Source organism: Pomacea canaliculata, linkage group LG3 (genome assembly GCF_003073045.1).
Source record: "Pomacea canaliculata isolate SZHN2017 linkage group LG3, ASM307304v1, whole genome shotgun sequence".
Lineage (NCBI taxonomy): Eukaryota > Metazoa > Mollusca > Gastropoda > Architaenioglossa > Ampullariidae > Pomacea > Pomacea canaliculata.
Window position 1 is genome coordinate 30,210,501 of NC_037592.1, and position 16,027 is coordinate 30,226,527.

The following is a 16,027-nucleotide window of genomic DNA, read 5'->3' on the forward strand; positions in this document are numbered from 1 at the left end:
ATTCTTGTTGTTCGAAAAGGTATATGCAAGAGTAAATAATAAAAACCTGTGGTATAATATGTAGGTGCGATTTGCTATTGTTTTAGATGAGGCAGCAGTAATATTGCCAAGTAAAAGTATATAACTGAATGGTTATAGTTCTCAATGATTGTTAAAAAAAGAGGAAATAAAAATCTGGGAGCAATTTCTGGTATTTCACATAATGCAAAAACCACATGACAGAATTTGTTGCTGTTTGGAAGGGAAAAGTGTTAAAGTCCTCCTACCTTAAGGCACTTTTGCACTGTAAGCCACATGACAGATCAGAAATGATCGAGGCACTTAGTATGATAAACGTCTGTATATATTGACACAGGTCAGTCAAGTGTCTCCTCTATTGTTCCTATCTCCATTTAGTTAACCCATACTCACCTATTCAACCAACACTTGCTTATTAAAAAACTCTAGTTTATTATCATCAGCTTCAAGTTTACTGGCACCTCAGTAAAGTACAAACATGGAAGCAAACAAGTATTTATACAGAAACATCTATAGCCCTATCACAGCACAGCTCTGTACAGTGTAGAGTGCACAAAGGAGCTTAAATGATTCTGTAATTTTTTCACCAGATAAAAAAAAAATATTTGGATTAATATGATACAGGTTTCCCACTGAATGCATTTCAAAAACAGGATGATTTTGAAAAACTTAGAAAAAAGGAAATAAAATTCAAGTAATTAAAAACTGTTAGTGTCAAGCCATAGAAACATAACATAACAAAATCTACACATTTTTTGGAGATTTTAAGTTAGCCACTTGGCTAGGGAAAATATTCTTTTAAACAGGTTAGAAAAATCTTATAACACCTCGAACAGTTAAATGACATACAAATTTGCACATTTATTCCAACATTTCCAAGTCTCACTCTTCCTTCTCCAAAAAATAAATCACAGTCCAAAAAACATTTGTTTGAAAACACAATTTCTGCACACTTCTCTTAATTATATATTTTCCATTAGTTATTTCCTCATGTTGTGGTGAAAGCTGACAACTCTCTACTCTCCTGTCTGCTATGTCTTTGTGTGGAATAAAAAAATCAAAAAAAAAATCACAAGTTCTCCTTATCATTTCTCACACCAATAACATTACAGCAAACAAAAAGTTTTGTGAAAACAAGGCAAACAGCAATAAGCTTTGTTTACTTTTTACAGGATCAAGTCTTTAAAATATAAGCCTACTGACCAAATGCTACTTTACTGTTTGGGGATTTTTTTTTTAAATTTCAGAGACTCTGAAATTTCATTTCTTCTTGCTCTATTGAAGGTGAAAAGTAATCAGTCCGGTAAGCAAACCTCACTTAATCAAATGATCGAGCTTCTTTTTCACATGTGCAAATGCCCACACACACACACCCTTCCCTATCCTACAATTTGTCTTCCTGCTGATGCCCTCTCCATTAAGTCTTACCTCTGTAACTATTTTGAAACCCAACTAAGAAAGCAAGGCACAAAAAAGTACAGATAAGCTAGTATCATAACACGCAAAAAAAGAAGAAAATGGATATCACAAAAAGTGTGGTTGTCAGATTGTTAGAAAGACACGTTTAACAAAGTCATTAAAAATATGCCATTACAGACTAGCTGACTTACAGTGCAATTCTGAGCCTTTTGTGCAGTATGTCATTACTGCAACCTCCCTTAAATGACTTCTAATTCACTATTTCTTTGAATTATTAATCTGGGCTTACTATAGCTGAAAAGGTTATTTGTTCAGATCATAGTACTTAATTGCATATGATCTCACTATGCAGTGTAAAAATGTATGTTTCCCTTACCCTACTTCTCTTATATCTGCTATAGAATTTCATCCTCATTTAGAAACACAGTGGATTTTATTTTCTTTCTTGAAACTTGTTAAAAAAATACATGCAATCAATTCACATTCATTCATCAATAAATTAACAAAACATTTGTCTTAAGTAGAAAAAATGTTAGTAACCAAATATACTTAAATAGGCAACTTTAAATGCGTTAAAAGTTTATAATCGCATGTTACATTGCCAAAATATTGCACGTGCCACTCTGGGTTCAAATGAATGCTAGATACAATGTTTCTCATTTATAGTTTTGTGCGAGTTTGTACTGTAATGTTGACACAACTGTGACAAACACAGAACCTTTTTTTAAAAAATCTGCTCATTCAACAAGAAATGAATCTCATGTTTCAACTATGCTTTCATATGAAAGACAGTGACTGTCTATCATAACGAAACTACTGAGGTGGTGGGTGATGGTAATGAAATGGTAAGCATATGGAAACGAGAGACAGTCTCATCCTAATATCCTGCACCTGGAATGGTCTCAGCTTTATCACGAATCCAATGCATGCATCATGCAAACGAATGGCATTGTACACTTTGGGTTAAGAAAAGGAGTTAACAAGAAATCTTTCAACAAATTCTTGTAGCAAATCACAAACAATTAAATTCTGGTTAACACCACAGTAGGATCGCCATCAACCTACCACATTTAAGGCCCCAAGAAGGCACACAAAAATATAATGCCAACAAAAATAAAACACCATTATAATGGAAAATGAGAGTGACATAAGAATGAAATGTATGCTTTATAGATGCTCGCTTTACTTGATTCTATAATGTCACAAGCTCATGAACAAAGGGTCAGAGATAATGAACATGACGATTTCATGTTTTTCATATCTGGCATAGCACAAAATTATAATACAAACTTTAAACAAATATTTTGCTAGAAAAATAAACTTTATGTATCACACTCCTTGCACTTTCTTTGCTGGGTTGATAATGATATGGCTTTCTAAATCAAAGTACTCAAAGACTTTGTTATTTACCTGTTTATCTTATACAAATATAGGCATTTACAGATATTTATTTGCTCTTGCAGCTCACCACCTTTTGTTTCTAGATGACTTCACAGTAAGGGGTACTTGAGAAAATATATGTGTGGCTGCTAGCACGATGCAATAACTTGACACAACAAACAGTACATAGTCAAAAAGTAAAATATGCAGAGGTTACCTATAATCCTACTGCATACTGTGGTTTTTCTGTTGCTTTAAAAATGTTGTGGTTTTTTTATACAAATGTCGAAATAAATGACAGATTACTTATGTTCAATATCTTCTCCTTTTCCAATACAAAAATAGCATCGGATGTATTTATGAAAGTGTGAAGCAGAAGCTTTGCAACATAACGAAATCACCACCCACAAATGTTACTAAAACTAGTACCTGATATAAACATGTTAAATACGCGGTCACTATTTTGTAGTGTAAGACCTGATTTGCTGAGCTTTCTTTTACATGGACCATGACCATGACAACACTCACCCCATTTCTGTAAAATGGATTCCCAGAGAGAAAGCTTATAATCCAACTTCATTCAGGTAATGGCACTCTCAGGAAAAATTGACTTTTAGTCATAAGAGCACCTTCTGGGTACTTTTTTTTCTTGAGCAAAACCCCTTTTTCCATTACGAAAAGCCTCCAAAATCTTTAACAATTAATCATTCAATCCTCCGGCACCCACCTCAATCATAATGCCTCCGGTTTCAAAAATGTCAAAACTGTTACAAACTGTATTGATGAAATGTGTTATTAAAAAAGAAAGCTTGTTTCAAGGGTATGTGATATTTTTCTAATTCTTCATAACCTTTCGCTAAAGCATCACTTCCTATAGAGTGTTGCTGAAAAGCAATGTCAATGCTGAGATAGGCAAAATGTATTGTATCTGTCCTAAAGTGTTAGTACTAAATGGCAGATAATTTAACCATGAGAAAAACCAGCAAGCACACTGCCTGCTAATGTCACAAAGAATGCAACAAAAAGGATGATAATGTTCTTCCGTCCCTGAAAACAAGTATAGATAAAGAATATTAGCATTCAATATGATCAAATATCAAAGAAATCAAAAACAGGCTGTAGAGAGAAAAAGACGAGAGTTAAATATGAGGATTTGAAGAACACAAAAAAAAAAAAAACAAAGCTTGTCAAACAAAACTCAAACAAGATGAAAGAAGGAAAGAAAGGACAAAATCTTTGTGCCTACCTTAATTTCATGGAAGATAAGAACGCCCCAAAACAGTGAGGCAATGGCACCTGGTATTGTTGTGACAATGGGAAATGAAACTGGCTCTGAAAGCACTTTGTTTGCAATAAACCAGCAAGCAGTGGCGATCCCCCACATGACGCCAGAAGCAATAGCTGGCAATATGACGCGTGGGTACACCTTAGGTTTGTTCTTCTTGATTGCAATGTAGATGAAGAAGTAAACACTGCTGGTCAGGAAGATGCCACAATAGTGAGAGAAGACATAGTCCAGTGCTAGACAAAGTACAAAATATTCACATATTTTTATTTCTTTTTAAGCCCCATGCATTATGTTCACTAATTTTTAACATCCATCTTATCAAATATTAATATAGTTTAATGTTGTGTATATAAGGGCATAACAGCAGTCAATACAGGTGAAAATAAATTTGACAGTCATTTTACTTTAATTTTTTTCTTAACCCTTTAAAACACTGAAGGTAGAAAACTGGCCTGTGACTATAGTGTCTCTATATGAAAGATCTAATTTCTAGTCTCACTATCACTAGGCATCATGAAACAATGGTATTTTACTGCACGCTTATTATTTGCATGCCTTAGACTGCTGAGTTTTCTATTGATTAGAGTGACATTAAGATTTGACAGATTGCTCATGTGTTGGCCAATCAGAAGAATAGCACCCAACTAAAACAAACTAGAAGATATAAAAGATACTTACAGTTCTGACTGTCATCAAGATGATTGTCTTGCCAAGAAATGGCAGGTGAAAAACTGAGGCCATACATAAGACCTGACACCACAGAGAGAGCTATTCCTCTGCACAATAAATGAAATTAAAAATTTCATCAGATGACACTAGCTATCATTAAAAGCAAAAGTGCACTACTTTTTAAAAGTATTTCTACATCCTGCTGTTCGAGAACTGCCAAAGTCTGTTTAGCACATATGATAACAGTAAAGTAGGCTGGTTACTCGAAACCATAAAATTACAGGCTAATACCCACACAACTCGTTTCTTGAAGGTTGACATCTGGTTAAAGATAGAGTGGTCATGCAGAATCTGCTGGTCATCTGAATTGATGCTTTTAGAACTCTGCAGACATCAACACAAGGTCTAAATAAAGGAAATTTTTTTTACAATATCGAAAAAACTAGTTAAGGATATTTTTTATCCAACTGTCAAAACTACACGCTGTTAAAACCAATTCCATAATTTTCAGTTTTATATGTTATTTTACCAGATGTAAGAATTTTATTAGTAGTAACGAAAAAGCCCATAAATTATCAAATATCAAGGATAATGACAGAATGAAAAAGAAGTCAGCTAGAAGCATGAACATAAGATCAGTAAAACAACTGCAAACACTAATATTTTTATTTATAATCAGCAATAAAGATGAAACTTAACAGTTAAAAGCTACAATAATAATAATAGAATTTGTATAGTGCATTTCCCCACATGGAGGCAAGCTTGATGGGCTTTGCAAGAGACCAGCAGCAGTGGAGAAAGATGCCATGTGACATGGATGTCACAACTGAGTACAAACAAGCAACTGGATGGATGACTTATAGCAGGTGTTTCCGAAAGAGATGTTTTAAATCCAGATCGGAAGGCATAAAAACGCTCCAAAGCGGTGGAGAAAGAAACCATTTGATGCAGATGCCGCAATAGAATACAAACAAGCACAACATACATACACAAACATTCATCAGTTAGCAATTTAAGAATACTAAGGTCAAAGGAATGCAGAGATAGGATTGTGGCGAGAGAAAGGACAACTGGATGGATGACTTATAGCGGGTGTTTCCGAAAGAGTTGTTTTAAATCCTGATTGGAAAGCATGTACCGACTCCGCTGTGAGGACAGATGGAGGCAGGCCATTGCAAATACTGGGGCCGGAGAAGGAGAGAGAGCGATGGCTGAACGTCTCCAGTCTGATAGGTGGAACAGAGATAAAAGCAATACTAACATCTGGTGTCCTTCGCTTGTTGAAGACAAGGATATCTTCCTGCGAATTAGTCCCATATAAACCAGTCTGTAACAGCAAAAGCCTAAATATTAGTAACAGTGCCAAAATGTCATCTGTGCACAAATTATGCTGGAACATTGATATATTTAAAAAAAACTGATTATTTAGTTTCATTAGATGCTGCAATTTTACTTGCATTGCTAAGATTCATCTTTACTATAAATATTAAAAATAATAAAAGATACATTTATTTTCTATCAAAGTAATAAATAATGCATAAGCAATTGCAAAGATGTCTACATCTAGACATACAGATACAAGCAACACTCACAAATTCATCCATGCTCACTCATTCACACACTCTTCAAAAAGCTGGACATAGGAACTCCCCCACCCCCCACCTCCAACCCAATAATTAAGATTCCAGTTTGCGGCATCTCTTAGCATATTTTATAGAGATAAAAGAATAAAAATGGATTGAAACAGATTTGCAAGACAAATGTGAATTTAGCATGCATGCATAGCCATAACCAATCTTCTCTGGGTATGTGTGATGCTGATTGAAATTATAGCTGCAAATGGTTTTTGACAAAGAAAGTAACTGCCTTCTGATTCTAAATAAGAAAGTTACTACCCTCTGATTCTGAGTAAGAGGATCAGTTTCTCCTTCGTCCCCTGTTTTCACCACTACTTCCACATCTTCTGCACTGACTTCTGACTTCACAAACATGTAGATGAATGAGCTGTAAAACAAAGTGCAGTTTGTTAGTTCAAATATTGGGGAAACCATTCTCAGAATTTTCTGAAGGCTTAAAACAAGAAAAGTCCTTTTCAACACGACAAAATTCTACTTTAAAAATGAACCGCAATAATCATAAGATGTTTAAAAACATGTCAGCTCATGTGAAGTCATTTAAATCCTGCAAGTTACTAGCTGTCATGTGGGCATAAAATCATCCATAGTTAAATCTAGCCTGAAGTCATCAACATGTTGACAAGCCAGAGACCATGTACATGATTAAAGGGGAAGTGTATATAAGCTTTGAGAGGTATTATGTGGAGTAGATGGCCTAGAGCAAACCAAACATAAACAGCTGTCCAGCAATGTTAATGACATCTGTGGCTTGGGGGGTGTGGGGAGGAAGGAATTAGTAACCTGTCCAACCACAAGAGTGGATAGTGAATTTAATAAAAATTAACATCACGTTGACAGTGGAAGTACAGTTAGCACAGACAGTACTGGGATTCCTTTAGCCTGTATATATTTAAATAGCTTTGCATGGTATTAAAACTTTTATATTGTACTTGAGTCACATGTCATTAGGTCTTCTGTTCAGGGAAAAGCAGGGATGAGGGATCATGAGCCATGTGGTGAGAATTTAAATGGCTGAGGTGTGAAGGCTGTATGTAATATTTCTTCAAAGGATTATGTTTATACAACATGTGGTAAGCAGTACAGTGTTCCCTCGCTACTTCGTGGTTCATATATCGCGGATTCACTACTTCGCGGTGTTTTTTTTAGCGAAGTATCGATCGATATTTTCGTGCTGGGAATTATCGTTCTACAAAATACCATAGATATTTCAACAGGAAAAGACAAAAAATGTAGCTATATTTGTATTTCTATTAAAATACCATGGTTATTTTGTAGATAGAAAGAAAAAATTGTGTATGAGAAATCCATTGCTATGCATAAGAGACGAGCCATGATTGTTATCTCCCATCTCGCAGCCAGTTCGCATCAGTTTTTTGCGTTTCTCTGAGTACAGTTATAATTTTTTTTACACTAATTTGTTATTGTACTGTATTAATACCATGATTAATATATTACTTTACACTCACATGATATTGTTTTACATTATATATTATTATTGCATGTAAGTCCCTACTTCGCGGAAATTCGTTTATCGCGGCTGATCATAGCACCTATCCCCCGCGATAAACGAGGGAACACTGTACATTATAACTGTCACCCACATGCTCAGTTCCCTGAAGTTGATGTTGTGTGTTTGCCAAGAAAACACAGGAACATGACAACACTAGCCAATATCCTTAAACTAAAAGTAGAAACTGTGATTTTTTTTTTGACAAAATGGGAATGTGCACAAATAGCCAAAAACAAGGAACATCAAAAATTACACAAATAAACCATTAACTAGTAGTTCTTGCAAAACTAAAATAGCTTCCTATGACTATCACAAGAAGATTATGTTATTTATGTTCAATATCATACAGATTTTCTTGATAATGGAAACAGAAATTTAACAGCAGCTAGCATAGCACCACTGTCCAGCAACAGACAACTATCCTATCTCTCCCTCACACACACACACAATTCACATTGAAGAAAAGTATTCAAACATAAATATCACCAAACATCTACCACTGACTGCAGAATAAAACAAAACCATCAGTACCACCAAAAGCCACACAAGCAAACACTGAGCCCAGCAAATCTGATGCCTGTTTTGGGTTGATTTTTTTTTTTTGAGAGAGAGAAAGAGATAGTCCAGCAATGTTCATTGTGAAGTGCTTGTCAGTATCAACACATTCTGCCTGGTTGGCATCCCCTGCCAATGGCTCTACTTCCATCATCACATACTATGTCCTTCACACATCAATATAACATGAAGAAAGACTCATCACTATAAGGTCTATCAAAACAAAATCAATGAAAAATTCTATGCACACATTTACCTCACCAAGACAAGGTTTTATCTACTAGGCACAATCACAGTTTGTTAACCAACAAATAAATCTTATTCCTACAGCACATATAATGTTAATAATTACGATAACTGAAAATGCAAAAATATTTGTCACATTCCTCACCTGATGACAGAGAGGGTTACACCAATATAGTTCAAGTTAACACGATTTGGAACTTCTGCTTCAATGCCAAACCATCCAAACCTAGAAACAGAGAAAATTAAGAATGGTATCCTTTCAAAATGTGTGTACACTCAAAGCCTTAAATCTGGCCTCAAAATCCAAGAAATATCTTGCATAATCAAGTGTATGCTTCTGCTCACTTCTGTGTTCTTCATTTTCATCCAAGCACTTAGTTCATCTTTCCTTTGGTTTTATCTGTTTGCTCTTTGTATAGTTGACTGTCAGTCTGTAGTCTTTTGTGTACAGTGCACTGAGCTCACATCTACATGAGGAAAATGAACTTTACAAATTTAATAATAATTACAATAGATAACAATATTCACAAAAAGCTTTGTGTGACATATAAACTTAGAATGATTCTTTACTTTCTTACATATCTACATTTGTTGCAAGTTTTCAAAAGAGTTATTAACAGAAAAAAAGGCAAAATAATGGCTTGCATTTACCTTCCACTTGCCCAGCCTGACAGTAAGTTGAATGTGCCCCAGATGCAAAGTCCTAGTCCCATGCCAATAGTTTTGATAATAGGCACCACACAAATATTAGCTGTACAAACAAGGAAAAAACAACATCTGACATGCATTTATCAACTCTGATCAACTTTGTTTCTTCTGTATTATTTAGGACTCTATATGATGCTTCTCAGAAAGTCATGTATCTCAAATCTGCATTGATGATTTGAACTTTCAAATATTAAAAAGATTTTGCTCTGTGATAAGAGTGAGGCATCAAAATCATTCTAAGGGATGGATGCAAGAGGTAGTTACAAGAGACTTTATGCCGTCACTTCAGACTAAGCAAGATTTTTATTTACTAGAAATGAAAACCGGTTCCAGTACTGTTTATAATTATTGTCTGACAGTGCAAATGTTATCAGGAACAGATCTTTTCTTGCAGTTATTAAATACAGAACTTTTGACAAAAAAGGAAACATTTAGTTTTAAAAAAAACATGATTTTTGGATATTTGGAGCAGAAAAAGGGAGGAGTTCTACTCATTGAAGATTTCTTCGCTATACATTTAAATTAGCATATATGGTCACACAAAACCCCAAATGTGCCTGTTGATCCACAACAATTCATTGGATGATGGTATACCCTAATGAATATCATACCTCTGCACGCAAGAAAATGTTTAAAGATTGTTGAAAATTTTTCTTTTATCTCAAGATCCAAATTAAATGTTTATCTCAATATTGTCATGATGTTTTAACTGTTAGCTCAAGTTAAACTTCAAATTCAGCTCAAAGATGTAGGCAAATCAATAAAACATAGCATTGTTATCAGTTTGATTTTTTTTTAAATCATGCTAAAATTGAGTCACCAGTACTCCAGACTGCTCCTCCAACCATGACAAGCGGATGAAATGCTGAAGAACGGACAATCTGCACAACGATTCCCACCAGAAAAATCCCTGAACACAAGCACCACTGGAAAAACATCCCTACAGATGAGAGAACAAAAGCAACTATTGTGACATAGGACATCCATGTGATCAGTCCACTTTCTAACAGTCAAAAATCACAGTGACAATTATATCTCTGTTTGGCATAATGATTAGCATCTGTCACAAATACAGTGAGGATTAGCTTTCCTAGGCTCAGATCTCATCTTTAGCATGCTGTTCTTACTATCCATGTGGTACTTTTTTTTTACAGGACTGGCTGTTTTTGATGCTGGCTCAGAGAAAGCACCAATTATCCCTCCACCCCTTTGTCTATATCTGTCAATGAATATTGCCCAAGTAAGTAATTCATGAATGCATATCACAAACACAGTCAAAGTCTACGTATTTTACTCTACCTCTGTTTTTATTAATGTGTGCACACAGCAAGTCAAAAAGTGTGCACTGTATCAATGTATTATCTTCAAGATATTGATATACTTTCATTGAGAATGAAGATAGAACTGGTAAAGATGCTTGATGTAAACCTCTTTACAATAATGCTACTAATAAATTCTCAAATAGCTTTCAGTGACCCCTGCTACTAGACTAGACATAATAAAATTACAAAAGCATAAATTTGCATAAGTTGCATGCTGCACAATGCCGAGGACATACTCACCATCTCCTGTGTCAAACTTCTTCACTGGAATAAAATTACTTCCATAGAATACAACTGCAATACCAGCACAGATAAACCCAACATATTCTGGGTAAGTGTTGTTCTGTGGCTTCGGAGTTGTGCTGCTGTGTGAAGTCGTGTACGTCACATTTCCGGGGGACACTGTTGATAAGGTAACATTCTTTTCTATGACAGTTGTGTCCGTCTCATTTGTAGGGAATGTTGTTGAAACTGTAACATTTTCTTCTGAGGTCACTGATGTGCCCTTGTGTGTTGTATAGTCTGAGGTCGCCGATGTGCCTTTGTATGTTGTATATTCTGAGGTCATTATAAGATGCCGCCCATTCTGTGCATCTGACACCACTCCAATAATCATCACCAGAAATGCAGCCCTCACTATTTTAGCCTCCATTTTTAAGGTATAGCTTGATGTCAATGACTATGCTTGCACAGTCACAGCTGAAGACTGCAAAAAGTAAAAACAACAGGGTGAAATAATAATAAATGTAAAATTTGTAAAGAGTATACTCACACTGCTAAGGAGCATGATTTAGCGCCTAAGAACAAGGACAAAACATGGGCAGCATATGAGGGATAGCAAAACAAACAAATAACATTTGAACTATGAAAGAATAAGCAACAGTATTAATGGTTAATAAAAACAAATACAGAAAACGCAAAGAGGAATCAAATAACAATGAGAGTATTATGATACTGCAAAAGAAAGACAAGCAGGGAGGGGTGTGAAAAAGGACTACCATTGTGGAAAAGGGTGTTAGGAGTAATATTCATGGAAGAGCTGCATTTTTAGAGCATGTTTAAAAGATTCAATAGTGAGTAGATGGCGGATATAGAAAGAGATACATTCCCATTATTCTGCTGCACAATAACTTAAAATCCTCTGACCATATGTTGTTCTGGTGACAGGAAGAGTAAGCAGACGATCATCAGACAAGGAGAAGAGTTGTCTAGCAGGGGCGTAAGGGAAGAGAATAAATAATATAAAAAAAATCAATACAACTCATTAATCACAACAATGTGAAATAGGTCCTTTATAAAACACAACACACACTGAACAATATGTGACAATGCAATTTTTTTAAAGTCGTATAAAGAAACAGTCACATATATGTATTTTACAATATGGTGTATGATTAAAAAATGCCCTTAAAAGAAAACAGAGATGAGACAGAAAGTGCACACTGATCAACTTAAATGTGAGTAGGCAAGAAACTTCCATGGATCAATTATGAAGACCACATGAAATAGCCACAATGCTTAACAAATGCTTTCTGAGATGCCAACAAGATAACAGCTCTGCCTGGTATTTCTAAAGGTGTACGTATATCTAACGCTGCTGAAGAGTTTATATCAAAACCAAGTACAATTCAACAAGTTATTTCATTCCAGATTGTAAACTTTCCATGATAAAGTGTTAATGTCATCCTAACCTTGACCTAAAACTAGTTCATTCAGTTACTGTGCCCTGATAACTCACAAAGTATGCTCCCAGTTATGCTGTTCTGTGGGAAAATGAGCTTGCTATGCATGATGAACAGTGTGAAGTAGATCTGAAGTGAAAAAGTATCACTATTATCTACTACAGTACAGGACCATTGCTGATAACAATTCAGCTACTTTTGCATAATTAAGTTTAAGGTTATAAGGAGTGCTAACTCAAGACTAGGAAAAATACACTTCCATCTCGTTACAGTTCTTCCTACACTACAGTTTGATGAATGTACCCCTAGCAATGCAATCTACCAAAATTAGAATCAGCATCTGAAGAATAAAATCACAAAAATTATATTTACGTGTTGCTTTTTTACAAGCCAACATGGTAATGCTAGAACAGTCATGCTACAATTTCTGCCTAAAAGTATTATCGGAATAAAAGTCTACACAAAAATATCTGAAGCTGATATTTCTCTAGTACTAATTAAGAAAGCCATAACTTATTTACCTCAAGGACTTACAGCACTTTGACATATATAAATTTTGTAGACTGTTCTAGATGGACAAAAGGTTCATTCAAACCATACAAGCAAGCCTCAAAATCAGAATTCCATCATATGGTCTTACCAAAATAATGTTCAAATAAACAAAATAAACCCTCTTCCTAAGACATTAGCAAGGCAATTATTTCTTTACACCATGATTTCTGAACCCAGAGGCCACGTACCTTTCTAGTCACATGTTAAGTGGACAAAGGCCTATGTGTCAGACATGTGTAGGTTAAAGTCTAAAATGAGGCAAAAATATATAGGATATTCTATGATATATTTCCTTCTCCCTAGTAAGAGCTGGTGAGTTTAGGGGCTTCATTAAACCAAATATATAAAGAATTGGCAAATAGAATGGCCTCACAAGTATTTATCACACACATACGCATACAAACTTTGTCAATCCCTATATAAGGTCTGGAATTCTAGAAAATGTTCAAAATGTGAACGTACAAAAGCACACGATATAACACAAGAATAAGAAAGGTATTATACATGCTGTAAATTAAGATAAGATAACTAAGAGTTCTTACAGTCTTTTAAAAGATTTTAGAAGTATATTTAGCTCAGTCAGGGATAGCCTAAAGGATTTAAATATAATATATAAATTTAAATCAGAAGCTTTTGTAAATAGTAACAAATATACATTTAGGGATATAGTACATATAAAACAGAGACATAGTGCGTCTATAATAATACAGGTATATTTTTTAACAGAACGGAGGTCCATGCATGCAATCACTGGTGACGAGGACTGCAATCACAATAAGTCTTAAACTACCACCACATCTGTATCCGATTCCATTCAGTAAATCAAACATTTATTGCTCATAACGTATACATACACAACTGTTCCAACCTTATTCTAAATACATTGCGCAAACTATTAAACTATTACATTTCTGTTTGTACGTATACAAAGCGATGCATGCAAAAAAGTCGTTTCTATTTACATCAAATATCCTCAACTGTACCGATCGGCGCAGATCTCAAAGTAGCGGAGAAAATAAACCAGCATATAGAAATTAAGATTTTGGACTATCTTACTCACCCTTGTCGTCCTGGTTTCAGTGACTGCTGAAGGTGGAGACTGATTCACCCAACTGTATGACTGTACCCGTGCGTTACTTTCAAAAGGTCACATGATCACCTGAAGTTCTTATCGACGAAATAAACAGTTGCAATAATTTACTCAAATGCCGATTGTATTAAAATATCGATTACTTTAGAAATATTACTGTAGGTTAACATGAGCGGTAAGAAAAAATAATAAAATTTCGTGAAGTTATAACTGACTCCTAGCTATTTAAATAATTTAAATGAAACGTGTAGTAACAAAACCGCCCTCATCACGTGACCATCGAGGTTGTCATATGACTTCTACTGTCGTCTGCTAGAGCAGATCCAACCGGAAAATATCATTTGACCAGCACATTATAAAATCACTTATGATCTTTAGGTTATCTTATTCACTCTTTGAGATTGTATTGTAATCGCCATACGTAAATTCTATCTGGTCAACAATACGAAGAGCGATTGTAGGTTCTCGGTCAGCTGATACGAACGTGCACAATGATTTTGGGGAGGGCGGTGTCCGAAAGGTCAACCAGCGAACAGGTTCAGCTAAAAATGCGGCGCCCGACTTTCGCCAGATTCGTGAAAATCAGTTTATGTTCTGGCTGACTGTACTCGATAGCACTAACAGTCTAATTTTTAACAAAAGTTTATTGAAAGCAGACCAAATGACAACTCAGGAAGAACAGAACTTTGATCATTGCACATCTGGTGCTATAGAAACAGGAACCATATTATGTCACTCACGTTTTCTGCGCTTGGTACCTATCCGCTTTCAGTACAAGGTATGTGCTGAATAATTAACTCTTTGCAGGTTCTTGCCCTGACTATCGTAAATTTTGGTCTATTGAGTGCCCCTTTATTTATATTTCTTTTAATCAAAGACTTTCACCGCAAGAGGGGAAATATGCTCATATGTTTTCTTGTATTGTGGTTGCTGATTTTTTTTCTATTATGTTCATTTTTATATTTCATATTTTTGTTGGTGTTCTATTGTGCATGGCTATAGGGGTGACATCCAAAAACTGACATCTAAATCAACAAAAACTACTTAGACATCAAGCAAATTTCCCATGTGTTCGATCAACTAATAATAACCCTGGTCTTAATACTGTACCTTGTACAACAATTAATAATGCCTAAGAATATTTATTTGTATAATGTTTTGGGCGGGGGGGGTTGGGGGGGGGCAGGAGAGCTGTATTCTAATCTTTGATAAAAGATGCTTAGATAAACGTTGGCAGTTTGGTGGAACTGCGCTGATATAAATAGAAAAAAAGGGCAATGAAATAATATGCAGAAAAACAGGGAAGACAAGATAACAGGACCAGATTGTTTTGTAAAAATATATTAATCATATTTGTTTTCATATTTTTTTAAACTATAAGAAGCTTCTAGTCATTTTTCTCATAAACAAAAATTAATAAATATCGTCAAAAAATAAACAAGAAAACATCAATGGTATATTCCAGCATCAATGATTTATAAAATTTTAAGATGGCGGAGAACATGAATTTTATCTATTTATTGTTAAATATGCATATTAAAAAATAGCTCATACAAATAAATGCTGGATCACCTATATTTTTTAATATATACTATTTTAATGTATATCAAAAGAGCATCACTTTCCAGGTTCAGTCATATCCAATCGCCCATTCAAAAAAACTGCAGGAAAACTTTCTTAATGGACAGCAGAAGAATCGTCTTCCATTGTTCTGCCCCTGCTTCATCACCCTCTTAAGAGCAACGCCTACTGTGTTCAGTGCATACAGGAAAACCTTCATCCGCCCACTGAAATTAAAAAAGAAAAAGGATCATAATTTTACACCTGCCAAATGACATAACAGCCTCCTGTTTAAAACAAAAATTAAAAAAGCAGATATTAAATATGACCAAAAAATACAACTGAAACTATACATTCTCTGTAAAATCCAGTCTTCTAGGCATTTCATTCA

At 34.9% G+C, this 16,027-nt stretch overlaps 1 protein-coding gene across 1 annotated transcript; it reads right to left on the minus strand.

Moving 5' to 3' along the window:
* Positions 1-430: 430 nt before the first annotated feature.
* On the minus strand, positions 431-15,059 carry LOC112559462 (transmembrane protein 144-like). The gene is made up of 11 exons (XM_025230745.1): positions 14,047-15,059; positions 10,993-11,458; positions 10,251-10,370; positions 9,374-9,473; positions 8,868-8,948; positions 6,670-6,778; positions 6,036-6,101; positions 5,070-5,158; positions 4,784-4,881; positions 4,064-4,338; positions 431-3,864 (listed from the first exon to the last, which is right to left on the minus strand). Exons 2-11 carry the CDS (start codon positions 11,402-11,404, stop codon positions 3,781-3,783), a joined length of 1,434 nt encoding a protein of 477 aa, XP_025086530.1. The 5' UTR covers positions 11,405-11,458; positions 14,047-15,059; the 3' UTR covers positions 431-3,780.
* Positions 15,060-16,027: the final 968 nt, after the last annotated feature.

What these genes read in the sequence shown, in the direction of transcription:
- LOC112559462 (XM_025230745.1), bottom strand. Translation starts at nt 11,404, where the DNA reads ATGGAGGCTAAAATAGTGAGGGCTGCATTTCTGGTGATGATTATTGGA. An exon ending in TCAGGCTGGGCAAGTGGAAG is followed by an intron (nt 8,949 to 9,373) that starts GTAAATGCAAGC and finishes CTCTGTTTCTAG; the next exon opens with GTTTGGATGGTTTGGCATTG. An exon ending in TTATCTTCCATGAAATTAAG is followed by an intron (nt 3,865 to 4,063) that starts GTAGGCACAAAG and finishes ACTTGTTTTCAG; the next exon opens with GGACGGAAGAACATTATCAT.